The sequence below is a fragment of the Juglans regia genome, chromosome 10, assembly GCF_001411555.2.
Source record: "Juglans regia cultivar Chandler chromosome 10, Walnut 2.0, whole genome shotgun sequence".
Lineage (NCBI taxonomy): Eukaryota > Viridiplantae > Streptophyta > Magnoliopsida > Fagales > Juglandaceae > Juglans > Juglans regia.
Window position 1 is genome coordinate 35,224,574 of NC_049910.1, and position 17,340 is coordinate 35,241,913.

Here is a 17,340-nt window from a genome sequence, read left to right on the forward strand (position 1 = left end):
ATCATCTTCATATCATATCAGAGTATCACATTGGGATATATATCATGTTTAACCCTCGTGGTAGGGTTATAAACCACCATTATACTCGCGGCGAGGTCATATGCCACTATGATACCCATGGCGGGACCGTATACCACTATTATACCCATTGCAGAGCTGTATATCATGTTTAACCCATGTGGTAGGGTTATAAATCACCATTATACCTTGGCGGGGCCGTATACCACTATTATATCAATGACAGGGCCTTACTGAAAACAGAAAAGAGGCAACATCGAAACTAGATAATAATTACATACAGAATCAGAAATTCATGACAAGATTTTCAGATGCCACATCATATCAAAATAGAGTACGGAAACAGATTCAGATCATTTTGTCAATTGGTTTGAATACCTCTTTCCATTGTTTTCCTTCATTTATATAGAAAATGGTTACAACCGAGCACTGTTTGTTCAACATGATTCCAGTGCTTAATTGCTGTTGGTTTTACTGTACACGTTATCTATTTACTTTACTATACACGTTATCTATTGCTGCTGGTACACGTTATCGATTTACACGTTAAGTCAATTTACAGCCAAGCTATTTAGATATAGAAAGCATCTCTGTAACATCCCCCCTCAAATTGATATTGGTGGATCAAGAACTATCAATTTATCAACCAAGAACTGATGCCAGTGCCGAGAAAGAGCTTTAGTAAATATGTCTGCAGTTTGAAGTTTAGTGGAAATTATAGGGAAAGTAATCTCATGTTTGTCAAAGGATTCACGTATAGAATGATAATCGACTTCGATATGTTTCGTACGCTCATAGAAGACATGATTAGCGGCGATATGAATAGTACTGGTATTATCAGCATGAAGAGGAGTGGGATGTAATTGAGGAAAACCAAGTTCACCCAATAACCCAAGAAGCCATGTGATCTCAGAGCATGTGGAAGACATAGCACGATACTCAGACTCTGTAGAGGACTTAGAAACTCTGTCTTGCTTCTTACTCTTCCAAGAAATGAGTGCATTGCCTAAGAACATGCACCAGCTAGTAACAGAGCGACGAGTATCTGTACATCTGGCCCAATCAGCATCACTATGCACTACCAACTGTAAGGAAGATCTTTTAGGAAAGAACAACTCTTGTGTAGAGGTGCCCTTCAGATATCGGATAATGCGATGGACAACAGCTAAATGAAGATGTCGGGCAACCTGTATAAATGGACTAACTTGTTGTACAATAAAAGAAATGTCAGGATGAGTAATCGTCAAGTAGTTCAAACTCCAAACAAGCTGCCAATACAATGATGGATCTGATAGAAGCTCCCTTTCTTCCTGACGAAGCTTAAGATTTACCACCAATGGTGTAAAAACAGAGTTACCCGATTGGAGACCACCCAATGAAATAACGTCCTGCGTGTATTTGTGCTGGTGTAACAATGTACCAGTTGGAGTAAGCTGTACCTCAAGGCCAAGAAAGTACTGCAGGGGACCAAGATCTTTCATGTGAAAGGAGGCCTTAAGATGCTGTTGTAATTGCTTAATTAACTTAGTATTGGAGCCAGTAATCACAATGTCATCGACATATACAAGAAGTAATATGATTCCTGCAGAAGTCTTGCGAAGAAAAAGAAATGAATCAAACTGAATCTGAGTAAAATGAAAAGCAAGCTGGTTAGATCGAAATTTGTTAAACCATGCACGCAGAGCCTGTTTCAATCCATACAAGGATCGGTGTAGCCAACAAACCTCTGAGGAAGGTGTAGCAAACATGTCGAGAGGTGGGGACATATAGATTTCTTCCTTCAAATCTACATGTAAAAAAGCATTCTTCACATCCATCTGCTGGAGAGACCACCCTTGCGACGCAGCAAGTGCCAAGATAGTCCGCACAGCAGTCATTTCGGCAACAGATTCAAATGTTTCTTCATAATCAATACCACACTCCTGTCGATTCCCAAGAACCACGAGACGGGCCTTATATTTCTCCAGTGAGCCATCAGGTCGAAACTTGACTGAGTACACCCATTTAAAACCAATATGTTTGACATCAAAGGGACAAATTATGAGGTCCCAAGTGTGATTGTCTTGAAGAGCTTGGATTTCCTCTTGCATGGCCTGCTGCCAACACGCTTAGATGGATGCCTGGGAATAAGAGTGAGGAACAGAAATAGTGTGGAGAGTGGCAGTAAGCGAGATGTGAGGAAAACCATACCTATCTGGTGGATGTGTAACCCGGGTGGAGTATAGAGGTATAGGAACCGCATAATCAGATGACGGATCAGTGTCTAGAAGGGGCGTTAAAGAAGGGGGAAGAAGTCGATGATACACCATACCTAGTTGAAATCGCTTAATAGAAGAAGACACATCATCAAAAGCGGGAAGAAAAGTAATAGGAGGATAAAAAATAACTTGAGACTGAAAGAAATATTGATTTTCGAAGAAAATCACATTCCGTGAGATTCAGGATTTATTTGCATGAGCATCATAATAAACAAATCATTTCTAAGTAGGACTATATCCCATAAAGGCACACGTGACAGACTGTGGAGCAAGCTTATGACGCTCACAGGTGGCTGATGAACAAAACACACACTCCCAAAGGTATGAAAGGATTGATACCCAAGAGATATGCCAAATAATAAAAAATATGGAGAATTATAATCTAGAGTAGTAGTAGGCAAATGATTGATCAAATAGACAACAGTAGATAAAGCTTCTACCCAGAATTTACAAGGTACAGAAGAATCAATCAACAAAGTATATACGACATCTAAGAGATGACAATTTTTACGCTCAGCGGCTCCATTTTGTTGAGTATAAGGACAAAAACGTTGGGAAATGATCCCCTTTTGTTGAAGAAAAGTTTGAAAAGAACGATACTGACCATGAGAAATAACAAGACCCATACCCCAAACTTCAGTATGCACAATCTCATGTGGCGTGAGCCGTGAGTTCGACCGTGAACCTCCGGCGTAGGTGAGCGGTGGTGGTTAAATTGGGCGATAGAGGATGAAAATTAGAGAGAGAGACAGAGAGATAACATGGAAAGAGGGAGAGAGCTCGAGAGGTGGGGAGAGGAATTTTATGCTCCATGCGACGTGAAGGCTGTAGACAATGGTGCTGGATGTCTACATGGAGGCGTAAAGCAGTGGATTTGGGCGGCGTTAGTCTCGGGAGTGGTGATTGCCGTGAGGGTTGGGTTGAAACCATGAGATGTGGGTGTTGTCCACTTCGTGTTTCACATCCGTGGGAGGAGAGGGGGAGCATGATGACCAAGCGGTGGGAGTTGCAGGTCCGACGGTGGAGTCTTTATCTTCAACGTCTTATGTTGCCTATGAAGGTGCGTGAGTGTGGTGGGCTGTCGTGCAAGAAAGTATCTAGGGCTGAGAGCACAAAAATTGCTCTATATTGGCATTATAAGATAGAGGGCTAATGGCTACGTGGAGGTTTGCTGGGCGATTGGGACGCGATCGCTGGGTTGTTTTCATGGTGTTTCCGACGTGTGGTAGCGCCTTGCGAGGTGGTTGGAGTTGTTGTGCTTGAAGGAATTCACGTGCGGTGGACGTACACGGATTGGGTGGTTTTCGGAATAAGGGGGGCTGGCCTACAGTGGCTTTATGGTTGAGGAAAGCGGCACCTCGATGCTTGGTAGTTCACAAATAGGTGGTAATGGAGTGGGTCTTCACCTCTGTGAGAAGCAGTTGTCGTGACGGCATCTTCTGATTGCGCATTCATGGAGGTTGGCCACTGTTTTGGTTCAGTGAACGTATAAAATAAGGGGAGGATGGCTGGTTGTGTGCATGGACTGAACGTGGGTTTAGTGGTTTGTGATTGTGTGGGTGGTGCAGGGGAAAGAAATTGTGAAGGCTGAACAGCTTGGGAGGAACTGTCGTGCATGGTGGGGTCTCTTGGAAGGCTTGTTGGTGAGGTTCAACATAGCTGTTCAGGGCTTTGATGATGGTGGTTGTTGCTGGTGTGGATTAACGGAGGCTAATAGGATGGACACACAGTGCATGGGTCTCTCTCTCTCTCTCTCTCTCTCTCTCTCTCTATATATATATATATATATATATGTATGTGTGTGTGTGTGTGTGTAGTGGCTTGGGTTGGCGTGGAGGGGAGGTTGCATTACAATACAACATGGTCTGCCCGTGGGGGAGGACGTGCGACATGTGGTTGCTGTGAAACTAAAAACTCTAAATTTGATGAGAAAAGGAAATACTTGCATGGGTTTAAAATATATAGAAGGTAGCTGGTTAAGGTATTTTAACGTAAAGGGGACTCAAAAATTGTAAGCCTAGTAGTTGAAATTGGATACAATCATGAGCTTGGATTTCACAAATAAACCGGATCTTAATCCTTATGTCCAAAATAAATCCATCGTCCAATAATATCTCCAAGTTTATAGAAGAATTTCTTTGATCAATTGTTAATTGTTTAGGGCTCAGTTAGTTCCTAAATATTAAATGGGTTTTTGTTCAAATATTAAGCCTAATAAAACTCTTATAATATCATAATAATTTATGGGTCCGGGATGATCTGACCAATCTAATTTGGGCTCCCTAAAAAAAAAAAATAATAATTATAATACGCGGACTTGGCCCAAGCTCGGTGTCGAGCCTGGGTGTTACATCATTTCTCTTTCTTAATACGATACGGTCTTCAATCACACTCAATCAAGAAATTAAAGTCTTGATGTGGAATTAGTATAACATTATTAATAAAGTCATTCACGCAAGAGAAAAGAGCGACGGTTTGAACGAACGAACGTATGGTATGGGGTCGAATCTTTTCAATTTGAGGTGATCATTATCATGTCGTTTTCGGTTTTCTTTTGAATATTCATACAGACTAAATCTCCAACTCGATCTTATCCTCATCGATCCTAAGCAAATCTAATTGCTAGCTTCTGGTAATATTAGTTCAAATTAACTAAAAGATGTGTGCCTAGCTATTTATTCAACGTTGCTGAAATGTGTGCTCCCCCATGAAATATGTGATGAGTAACCTGCCGGTTATCCACGCCATGCACCATATATGCACCAATTTGGTTTTTCGTCATGCAAATTTTGTGATTGATTTGTCTAGCCATTCCATGATTACATTGGTTTTATTTTATTTTTTATGGCTTTTATTATCTTGATTAATTTTACTTAGGATTGGATATATACTTGTATAGTCTTTCTCAATGTTTTAGCTAGCTGATTTTGATCTTTGATTTTGGGATTTTTGAAAAATAAAGGAACTAATTATAAATTAATTTGAGTTACTTATAAAGTCAAACAAGATTCTCAACTCTAATGGGAAACTATGAGTTTGCCAAAATTATATATCTTCATTAATTAATCTCAGTGTTGTATTTTCATATAATACTATTCTTATCACTCTATTTTACCGCTTTGATTTTTAATTTTTTTTACTTAGTGATTATGGAAGTGTTTTTTAATAATATTGTAATTTTTTTATTTTTTTTAAAAAATATTTAAAAGTGTTAAAAATACATGTACGAAAAAACAAAAAATCCAATAACAAAGGGTAGCTCGGTAACTGTAGCATGGTCCTTTCATTATCTATGAAAACTAATTGCAAGTGATAGGGCGAGGAGGCGGCTGGCCTACCCAAATTTCATTTGTTGAAAGAAAGATATACATGCATGTCAGTCTCCATTAGAGAGACAGTGATTGGTACGTACTCAAAAAACCAAAAATGAAAATATCATTTTTCTTTATTGTCTTGGCAAAACATTCAACAACTATTAGAGAGCCTTTAATTAGCTAAACTTGCTAATTAAGAAAAATTAGAAGCACCAATATTCATCCCAGCTTTAAATCCAATAGCGATTTGTTTGGAACGATCTCACTGATCTCTCTCTACTCTCATTAATTAGGAATATTACTTGCCTAGATAAAGATTGGATTTTTATTCCCATTTTTATGAAATGAAGTAAATGAACGTTCATGACTTTCATGAAGATGACATGAACACAAGTTTATATACCCGTTCTTCTTTGCTATAAGACAAGCTATATATATATATATATATATATATATATACACATATATATTAAACAAGAATAAACATCAAAGAGAAAGATCAGAGATGTTTATTAAGGAAGAGAAGTCTAGCAACAAGTTAATATATATATATATATATATATCCATGGTAGTGACCACCTACCTATATAAATCTTCCAAGTCTTCTATATATATCATAATTAATCAAGAATTAATAGTCTTGGTATTAATATTCTAACAATATTTTATTCAACTTTTAACTTTATTATTAACTCATCTCATCTCAATTCACTATCAAAACCTCCCCTTAAGTCTACTATAATAGAGTCATACATGTAAGAAAAGAAGAGCGCTGATTTGAACGTATGATATGAGTTTGAATATCATTTTAGTACACAGTATACCAAAATTGAATACAACGTGTTTGCATTCAATTTTCAAAATGAAAGAAAGAAAGGGGAAGACGTAGGGTAGCCTAGTTGTTTTACATGTTGATTTTCAAATTGTCACTCCTAAATGTGCATGATGTGGGGTATGAAGATTGATGGTTCTTGCCTATTTGTTGGCTTTCAAAGTCTTTTTCCTCATCGTGAGTGGCAATTTTCTACCACAGATGCTATCAAGAAAGTCTAGCAATAAATTGATATTATAGGGTAGAGCCCACCAATTATAAATTCACATACCTAATTAAATTTTCAAGTCTTCTATATATCACACTCAATCAAGAATAGTCGTGATATATATATATATATAAATATATATTTAAGTAAACCATAATAGAGTCATCCACGTAAGAAAAAAATTAAAGCGATAGTTTGAACGTATGATATTGGTTTGAATATGATTTTTTTAATAAGAGTAATTTTATATATAACTGTGAAATAATTTTATATACAATTGTGAAGTGCATAAATGCCGCATAATTGTTTTAAAAAATAGTGGGATCCATTATTAAAAAATTAATTATTTTCATGTATGTCACATGTTTTATTCACTTTTTTCAAAACGATTACGCAGTAGTTATACACTTCACAGTTGCAAATATCTTTTCTCAAGAAAGAAAGGGAAAAACGTGGGGTAGCCAATTTGCTGTACACATTGATTTTCAGACTGCCTCTGAATGTATTATGTACATGATGTGGTCCTGTGTGGGTATGAAGGCTATATATGTACACATTGATTTTCAGACTGCCTCCGAATGTATTATGTACATGATGTGGTCCTTTGTGGGTATGAAGGCTATATATGGTTCTCACCTCCCTCTTATCTCCAAAATATCTCTCCTTATTAGAGCTTCTCCATTCGTTGGGCGATCCCTGCTAGCTTTGCACTTTCTTTTTATTATATATAAATGTAATTTAAACCGTTCTTTTATAAATACTATAGAACATAACCTAAAAAACTAATTCCCCACTAATGTGTCAAAGCCGAATTTTTGAGTCCTATGCCATTAATTTGTTGGATTTCAAAGTGATCTTCCTCATCATCGTGAGTGGCACATTTCTACCACAGATGCTATCAAGAAATTTCCAAGTAGTTTCCTCTTCTTTCCTAATGATTTTCACAATCAAAGGAGGAAGGACAACCATTTGATCGGCAAATTGTATTTCATTATATTATTGCATCTTTGACAATTTGGCCTACCCCTTTAGTAGCATGTGGGATAACTAGTTAGTGAAGCAATTTTCCTTTATTTTCCACAATAATTGAAAGGATCATGGTGCTCATCATGTACATAGATCTCAGGTGAAGGAGGATTCTTGATCTTCTTCTTCTTGCATTGGGTCTATAAAGTTAAGCCCTTCACTCTTTCATCTGTCTAAACATGGTGCAAGACAATTTAAAAAGTTATGGACACCTATTCGTATCATGAGTTCATATTCAAGCGCTTGCTTTTCCCTATGATCGCATGGCTTCTTCTCTTGCTCGCTCAGTCTTATAATCTGCAATACCCACTTTGCCATCAAGACGAGAGGGTAGCTTTGATGCAGTTCAAGGAAGGTTTTCTAATAAACACAGAGAAAATGACTCTGATGTTCATATTCAAGCGCTTGCTTTTCCCTATGATCGCATGGCTTCTTCTCTTGCTCGCTCAGTCTTATAATCTGCAATACCCACTTTGCCATCAAGACGAGAGGGTAGTTTTGATGCAGTTCAAGGAAGGTTTTCTAATAAACACAGAGAAAATGACTCTGATGTTCTATTCAAAATTATCAAAACTCAAGAATGTCGAAATCAACCCACAAGCTGGACTGTAATAGTTGTAATTCGAAAATATTAGAATTTTACCAAAAATAGTAAAATCCCAATAAACACACCAAAAATAAATACGGAAATAAATAAGCAATCTACCAAAAATCTGACCAAAAATGAGTTCAAAATCACTTCATAAACAGTAAATTATCATAAAAGGCAAAAATATCTAAAAATGGTGATTCGAAGGGGAAATCAACTGATTTTGGCCTTGAAAATAATGCACACCAAACTTAGTTGGGTGACCACGACGTGTGCGCCAAAAAGAGCTTTATGAATTTGGGTCATATGCGCGATTCGGATACCTGTAACCAAAGTTATGATCAAAATATCGACACGTGCTCAAAACTTAATTCCCTAAATCAAGGAAATCTAATAGTTTCTTGCTGTACTTGAGTTGATTTGCCCTCTCAAGATAGTTCAGAACCATCAACGTGTAATCTGACAGCTTAACATCATCTGACTCGCTGATTCGGATCCTCCTCCATCAGATTCTAAAAAATACATCGTCATTTTTCACTTTTATCTTATTATGATAAGGTAGTATTTTCATCAATTTAAAAAAAAAAAAAAAAGAAGAAGAAGATAATCCGAGGATAATATAAGAAAGTGTCAAACTTATAAAAATGTGATGTAAATATGATACATATATATATATATATATATATATATATATAAGAAAGTGTGGTCGCAAACATCATTATAATTAATTAGTTATTGCAAGTTTTATTCCCTCTACACAATTAGTGAATGATCATTCCTTATGTAGCTTGCAAGTCTAGTTGTCTTCTTCTGTCATTTTTTTTTTATGGAAATAGACTTCATTTCATTCAATTAATCGAAGTTAGTTGTGACTTATCAATACAAGTCAAACTAATGCATCTGCTCTGAGGCACCCACACACAAAAATTTTTTTGTGACGGACATTATCTTAACTTCTAAAAACTCTCTCCTAACAGAGATGAACGCTTTGTAAAACAGAACTAAATGCCTCCTCTTCCAAAAGAAAGAAGTACTATCTTCATCCTCCCCAAGAGAAGGATTACTATCTCTCCGACTCCTCCCAAAGGAGGAATGTGACTCTCTTGCTATGGACACCATTTCCAATAGCCTATTTCTTTTTATTATTAAGAAAACAAACACCAAAACTAAAAATACACCGAAAATAAAACACTAAAGAAAAAGCACTGCCTTTAGGGCTACATCCCATTCCTCTCCCGCCGCCCCCCTTCTTCTTACTTTTTTTTTTCCTTCTTTCATATGCTGCTTTCTCCTGCATTGCTTTCGCCCGTGGCCCCTTCCCCTAACGCCTCAGCCGCCACTTGTTTCCTCCATCGGCTTCGAGTTGCCCCTCCACCATTTGGCTCGCTCGCTTCCACCACGACCACCGTCTCACTCACACGAGCACGAGCACAGCTTTGAGTTGCCCTTCCACCACTCCTCACTCGCCCACCCCCTATCCATGCCCACCCTTTCCGGGCGGCTACGATCTGCTCAGGCCAAAACAAAGGACGCGCAGGCGGCCCATGCCACTTCTCCAATCTGCTCGGGCCAAAAAGAAATGTCGTAGGTTGGATCCAGATAGGTGTTCTCCAGCAACTGGTTTCCAACTAGACAGGGATCCGAATCCCAAGTTCCTCCATTATTAGACCTAAAAAAAAAACACAACAAAACAAAACCAAACACAGACTTGACAAAAGAGAGGAAAAGATCGAAGTGCTTTTAACTGAGTGAAAGACTGGACAAAAAGGAGGTGAGGGGGAGAAGCCAGTCTTCTTCTATCATTATTTTGGTGGCCATTGTCACTTAAACATCCATCGATCACATGAAATGCCAAGAATTTCAATAAAGAACAAAATAAAAATTAGAGCCATACACTATCTCGCTTTTTCATATTTTTTTTATTTTACAATTTACAACAAGGATTGCAATCTGATCAAACATCGCAATTAATTGTCACCATAGATATATATTTAATTTCCACATTATATATTAATGCATTGTGTTAAAAGGTTTTTTTTTTCCCTACAATAATTGAAAGGATCATGGTATTCGTCATTCACTTACGTCTTGGGCAAATTAAAGAGGATTCTTGATCTTCTTCTTCTTCTTCTTCATGTATTGGGTCTATAAAGTTAAGCCCCTCACTCTTTCCTCTATCTAAACATAGCGCAAGACATTTTAAAAAGTTATGGACATCTATTTGTATCATCAGTTCATATTCATGCACCTGCTTTTCCCTTTGATCGCAAACCTCCTTCTCTTACTCCCTCACTTTTTGTCTTATAATCTGTCTCTGCTTTGCCATCAAGAAGAGAGGGTAGCTCTGATGCAACTCAAGGATAGTTTTATAAAAAAAAAAAAAAATAACTATGTTTGTGTATATGCAGTTCAGAACCCTCCTAAGGTTGCATCATGGAGAATAGATGGAGACAATACCAATTGTTGTGCATGGGGTTGAATGCGACCAAGACACGGGTCATGTCATCATCCTCAACCTTGAAAACAGTTGTCTCTATGGTTCTATCCCTCCAATAGTAGTCTCTTCCGCCTTCTTCATCTTCAAGAGCTTACTCTTGCTTCTTCAATTACTCCCAAATCCCATATGAGATTGGTAATCTTTCAAGCCCAACACATCTCGACCTCTCCTACTCCCAGTTTTCAGGACAAATTCCCTCTGAAATTCAATACCTATCCAAGTTGTCTTTTCTTAGGCTGTTTTCTTTTGACGGTTATGATTTATATACTGAAAGTCTGACAAGTTTAGTGCAAAATTTAACCAACCTTCAATGCTTGTGTTTGTTGGTATCAACATATCCTCCACTGTATCGGAAAGCTTGGCAAATTTATCTTCTTTACAGCTTCTAGCTCTGGATAACTGCGGACTGTATGGGCAATTCCCAACCAGAATATTTCAGTTACCACACCTATTGAGCCTACTTGTTTGATCCAATGAAGATCTCACAGGTCATTTGCCCGAATTTCACACAAACTCTCCTCTCGAAGATTTACAACTTGGCAATACAAACTTCTCTGGTAATCTACCTGCTTCAATTGGAAATCTTAATTTAATTGAATTCTCAACTGAAAATTGTAATTTTCAGGAACCATCCCAAATTCGTTCAATAACCTTACCCAACTCTGGAGTAGTCCCACCATGAGCAAACTTTGTTCCGCCGTACGCCATTGCCAGTGCACCACCTACGTGAAACCGTAGCTTCCCCTTGCTCAACCACTACGTAGCTCCTTAAACCATCATGCATGACCCGCGCCACTGCAAACATCCACCGAAAGCAACGCTGCAGTAGGAAACTGCCCACAGCCATGGCAAACATGAAAACCACCGCGATTGCCACTGCTCTGCCCTGCACCTGCCTACCAAGCCACTGATACGCTTTGCGACGTGAAGGACTCTGTTTTTACACGCCGAAACAAGGGAAACATCCCCACCGTGAGCCACGTCGTCAGCCCCCTCAACTTCGACGCCACTGCCATCAAAAGATGCCGGAGGACAAGCCTCCACCTTCGGACACTGCCCAGGTCGACGCCCAGCCCCTAGACCGTCGCAAGCCTCGTTGCCCCACAGTGATTTTCCTTTCTCTTTCATGCCGAGCTCTCTCTCCGTCCCTCTCTCTTTCTACATGAGGTCTCTCGCTCATCTCCTCTCTCGCTTCTTGTGCTTCACCGTGATCATCGTCATCTGCCTAGCCCTCGCTGCATCGCCCCGTTGCTGCGTGTTTTCTCCTTGGGTAAGCCCTGCCATGCACATTTTGTGTTTTATGTAGGTTTTCCGTTTTGTTGGTTTTCAACTAATGGAAAAATTACATTAATACCCTTTACTACGTATTATTTAGATATGGAATTACGATTTTGCCCTTATTATTAGATGGTTCCAATTTGAAATTTTTTTATATTAAATCTGTTTGTACATGATTTATGTGGGAAGTATAAGAAATTTTACAGAAAATAAATATGGTTTTCAAATTGTATTGATAGTAGCATATTATTTTTATAGTAAGTGTGAAATTTTATTTTGAACATTTTAATTATGATTATAGAAAATCACTTAAGTATTGTAACATGTTATTAAGTAAAGTTTTATTTTTAGAGTAAACAATATTGGTGTAATGTCATTTTTACATTTTAGATATGATTTAATCTATTTAAAAATAGTTATGGTTTATTTTAAAATATTTTGAGATAATTATATTATCTACTATTAAACTTTATAGTTTGTTTTCATTAATAAATAGGTCAGACTTTTAAATGTTTTAGTCAAGTTATTAAATCAATAGTGATGATTTTAGAAAGTGATGATTTGTAAATTTTAGGTTTTGAGGAATTTAATAGGTTATTTTATAAGCGTACGATTGAATATCGAAATATGAGATTAATTAGAAATTTACGAGAATTATGTGATTATTTTATAGGTGACGATTAATTATTGTTCGACATTTTTTAAGAAAATTCTGAAAAAACTAAGAAGTCCAGGTAAGCGGGGTTTCTATGCTAGACTTTGCATTAAAATAAAATGAGCGGAGGTTATTTTTGGAAAATATACATATTTGATTATGAAAAGAAATTTGAAATACCTCAGTTATTTGTTCTGCATTACTCATGAGATTCTGTTTAAGAATAAATTATTTTCTGTCATGACTGATGTAGATATGAACTTATTTTTGACATTCTGTTTCTGAATTTTAAAAAGAGAGTGAATATGAAATTTTGTGCATAAATTATGTTGTGATATGATTTTGTTCTGTTCTAAAGATTTTATGTACTCTGATATGATCTGATGTGATTTCTGAAAACATCTGGTATAATATTCTATTTCTGCTCGGTTAGCTACCGGGATTTGCACAACCCTACCACGGGGGTTAAATATGGTATTTGTTCTGATATGATAAGATAAGATGTGATGTTTCAGTTTATGCTATGACAAAGGGATTTTGATTATGAATATTTTTGAACTTTCGCTCTGATATTTTTGATAACATGTTCTACGCTGCATTTTGAAAACATTATTCTGATTCTGCATTCTGAAATAAAATATTTTTGTTCTGCATTCTGAACTCTGTAAATGCTCATGTTTACATACTAGTATATATCCTCTGTTTACTGAGTTGTTGATAACTCACCCCTTATCTCCAATTATTTTTCAGATAATTTTGATAGTTCAGCTGGAGAACAAAAGTAAAAAGTTTAGCAAGATGTGATGATAGTAGTGGAATAAGTGCCTGAGGGTACAAATGCTTATTTGAGAGTCGTAGTTAGTAAACTGATTTATTTTTCGGGTATTTGATTTGATGAGTTAAATATGTTTTCAAGTTTTTGGAGAATTTCTAATTTATTTTATTGGGAATTTATTTATTGTCGCTATGGAGGAACTTAAATTTTTGGATTGATTAAATGGATTAATATTTTATGAGATTTTCTGGATTTTATAGTTGTGTTATTTAAGTTAATTTTAAGTATTAAGAGCTAACTCTCCGAATCTTCGAGATCGAGGTGTTACAAGGTGGGTATAAAAAAACCCCTTCCACAAGATTAACGTTTTTATACAAAATCCTAAGAATATTTTTCTAGAGTTATCAAAAAATGTCTCGTACGTTCTCGCCATTATCACTTTCAGGTTTTGAGATTTCAAACCTAGGGTTTCTGAATTTAGGGCCCCAGTCCCCCCTCCCAAGAATGAGACCAACATATCCAACAAGTATATCACAAATTGAAGAATGGCCGGTTTAATATTAGAAGGCAAAGAAAGAGCAAAATAATACTAGTACAAAAGACGAGTTCCAATATCCAAAATGTAATATTGGTCCTATATATAGTCTTGAATGATAAAAAAAGGGACGAAACTCGACCATTACTAATAGGGGTGATAAACGGTCCGGTCGGACCGAACGGACTGATCGAACCAACCATTTCGGTCCGGATTGAGACTTAGACCGGTCTGGTCCGGTCCACATTTTAGAGGATTGAAAAGTTTTGGTCCGGTCCACAGTCTAGGATTTTTTTGGACCATATGAAAATTAAAAAAATATATATTTTATATATAATAATTGTACAATTAACAATATAAATTTTTAAATATATTATTAATACTTGTTAATATTCTATAAATTAACAATATTTTATATATATATATATATCTTCATCTAACCTATAACTATTAACAATATAAAATTTTAAATATGTTATTAACACTTGTTAATATTCTATGAATTAACTAATATATAATATCCATTAGTTAATTATATAGTAATTATATAAATTAATAATATAATTTTTATCTAATTTATTATCATTGACCATATAAAATATTTTTTTGTTGATTTTGTTACATAATCTACATTAATAAGTTACTTAATTTAATTTCGTATTTTAAATAAAAAATTATTAATTATTTAAAAAAATAAAAAAAAAATTAGGCTTGACCGATATCGGTCCGGTCCGGTCCAAAAAATGATGGACCAAAAATATTCGATCCATCACTCAGACCGGACCATTTACAACCCTAATTACTAATAACGACGTCAATAATAGTACCAGATGATCAGTCATTCAAGTCTTTCAAATTTCAATGTTACATATATAATTATCGTCATAGATTCGAAAGACGTACGTACAGCTTATGTCATAAAAAGTAACAAATTAATAATTGTCCAGTAATTTGATGCACATGATGATGAAAAGATGATAATTAGAAAAATAAAGTATAGAATAACTAGTCTTACTGTTATTTTAATATAACTTTTAATTATATATTAAAAGAAAAAGCACTCACCAAAATTAATTGCTGGCATTTGATAATATGATCTATCCGCAAACCGGCTTACGTTAAATCGATCCAAAAAGGTAATGTAATTGAAACGTCTTTTGTGATGTCGATTTGATGCATATAATCTTTGATTACATATACCCTTATATGATGCCTTCCTAATTTGACTCTAGACAGGGGCAGTACGTCTAGAATTTGGTGCGTGAGAGGTGATTAGTAAAGTGTGTCGTATATAGAGGTAAACAGTAACAAATATTTAAGATAATAAAATATGTCACTAATATTTAATATTAACTATATAAAATTGTTATTTAGGAACAAATTAAATTATTAAAATTATCTATCTAAACTTCTCACTTGAATTCTATCAAATTTAAATAAAAAATAAAAATTAAGATAAAAATAGTCACCTAAATACATTGACTATTCAAAAAAATGTCGATGTTGGGGTTGTTCGGGGTTCGGGCGGTCGGACTTGCTCTCTCAGTCGCTTTTACGTAGGTACAAGAAAACAAACGGATTGTGCTACAGCCCCCGCTGGGGGCTCCCCCTGGGGGCTGTAAGTATATATTGTATGTGTTTTTTTTTAAGTTATTTTTTATATAATATTTTTTAATATTTTTTAAAAATTAAAATAAATTTAGAACATCATTAAAAACACTTTCTTAATTAAGAAGTAAAAAAAATTTATTAAAAAATACTTCCTTAATCACGAAGTAAAATAAAAAATCATAAAAAAATATTTTATATTTTACTTCGTGATTAAGCAAGTATTATTTAATAATATTATAAAATTTTTTATTTTTTAAAAATATTTAAAATTATTAAAAATATCTATATAAAAAAAAATTAAAAATACATATGATAAAATACACTAGAGCTCCAACGGGAGCCCAGCGGGAGCTCCAGCATTATCCAAAACAATAATATTGCAACCTGCTACGTGGCCATGCAGTCTGCATTTGACTTCTTCTAGGTTCGAAAATTCAACGATTGGACAAAAATAAAATAACGTTCAAATATTGTATTAATATGCATGTGAACTAGACTGTGAGAAAGTAACATGTACATGATCTCTCCGGGACCAGACGTTTATAAATATCTCCATCTACAAGAGAGAATTAAGGGTACGTTTTAAAAAGTGTTGAGAAATGTTGAGAATATTTATGAATAGTTATGAGTAGAGATTGGAGTGAGTTTGTGGGTCCCATTGAGAGTATTTTGAGTTGTTTGGATGTGTGAAGTATGTTGAGTTGTTAACTTTTGAATAGGTAGTTGAAAAATGTGTGGGTCCCATAAATATTATAGTGATTTTATTTTTAGTAATAAATATTATAATGATTTTATTATAGTGATTTTTTAATATTAATAAATGTTGTAGTGATTTTATTTTACTTTTATATATAATAATGATAAATAGTATAATGATTTTATTTTTAATTTATATATAATTGTGATAAATATTATAATGATTTTATTTATATATATAATAGTTATAAATATTATAGTAATGTTATTTTTTATTTATATATTATAGTGATTTTATTTTTTATTTATATATTATAGAGATTTTATTTTTTATTTATATATTATAGCGATTTTATTTTTTATTTATATATAATAGTGATAAATATTTTTTATTTATATATTATAGTGATTTTATTTATTTATATATATATTTTTTTTTATATAATAGTGATAAATATTATAGTGATTTTATTTTTTATTTATATATTATAGTGATTTTATTTTTTATTTATATATTATAGTGATTTTATTTTTTATTTATATATTATAGTGATTTTATTTTTTATTTATATATTATAGCGATTTTATTTTTTATTTATATATAATAGTTATAAATATTTTTTATTTATATATTATAATGATTTTAGTTTTTATTTATATATTATAGTGATTTTATTTTTTATTTATATATAATAGTGATAAATATTTTTTATTTATATATTATAGTGATTTTATTTTTTATTTATATATTATATTGATTTTATTTTTTATTTATATATAATAGTGATAAATATTTTTTATTTATATATTATAGTGATTTTATTGTTTATTTATATATTATAGTGATTTTATTTTTTATGTATATATAATAGTGATAAGTATTATAGAATGTTTGTGAATAGTTATGAGTAGAGATTGAAGTGGGTTTGTAGGTCCTATTGAGAATATTTTAAGTTATTTGGCATATGAAATATTTTCAAAAGTACGAGAATATTTGAAAAGTGTTGAGGTATCTCTTATCCAAACACAGCCTTAGGCATCTCCTCGA

General features: G+C 34.3%; 1 protein-coding gene across 1 annotated transcript; it reads right to left on the minus strand.

The window, feature by feature from the left end:
• Positions 1–623: 623 nt before the first annotated feature.
• Positions 624–2,108, minus strand: LOC108984849 (uncharacterized mitochondrial protein AtMg00810-like). The gene is made up of 2 exons (XM_018956925.1): positions 1,830–2,108; positions 624–1,643 (listed from the first exon to the last, which is right to left on the minus strand). Exons 1-2 carry the CDS (start codon positions 2,106–2,108, stop codon positions 624–626), a joined length of 1,299 nt encoding a protein of 432 aa, XP_018812470.1.
• Between the last annotated feature and the right edge of the window lie 15,232 nt (positions 2,109–17,340).

Excerpts from the sequence above, each read along its gene's own strand:
- LOC108984849 (XM_018956925.1), bottom strand. The coding sequence starts at position 2,108 with ATGCAAGAGGAAATCCAAGCTCTTCAAGACAATCACACTTGGGACCTC. Across the intron at positions 1,644-1,829 it reads GGTCTCTCCAGCAGATGGAT|ATTCAGTTTGATTCATTTCT; the intron begins GTGAAGAATGCT and ends CATTTTACTCAG.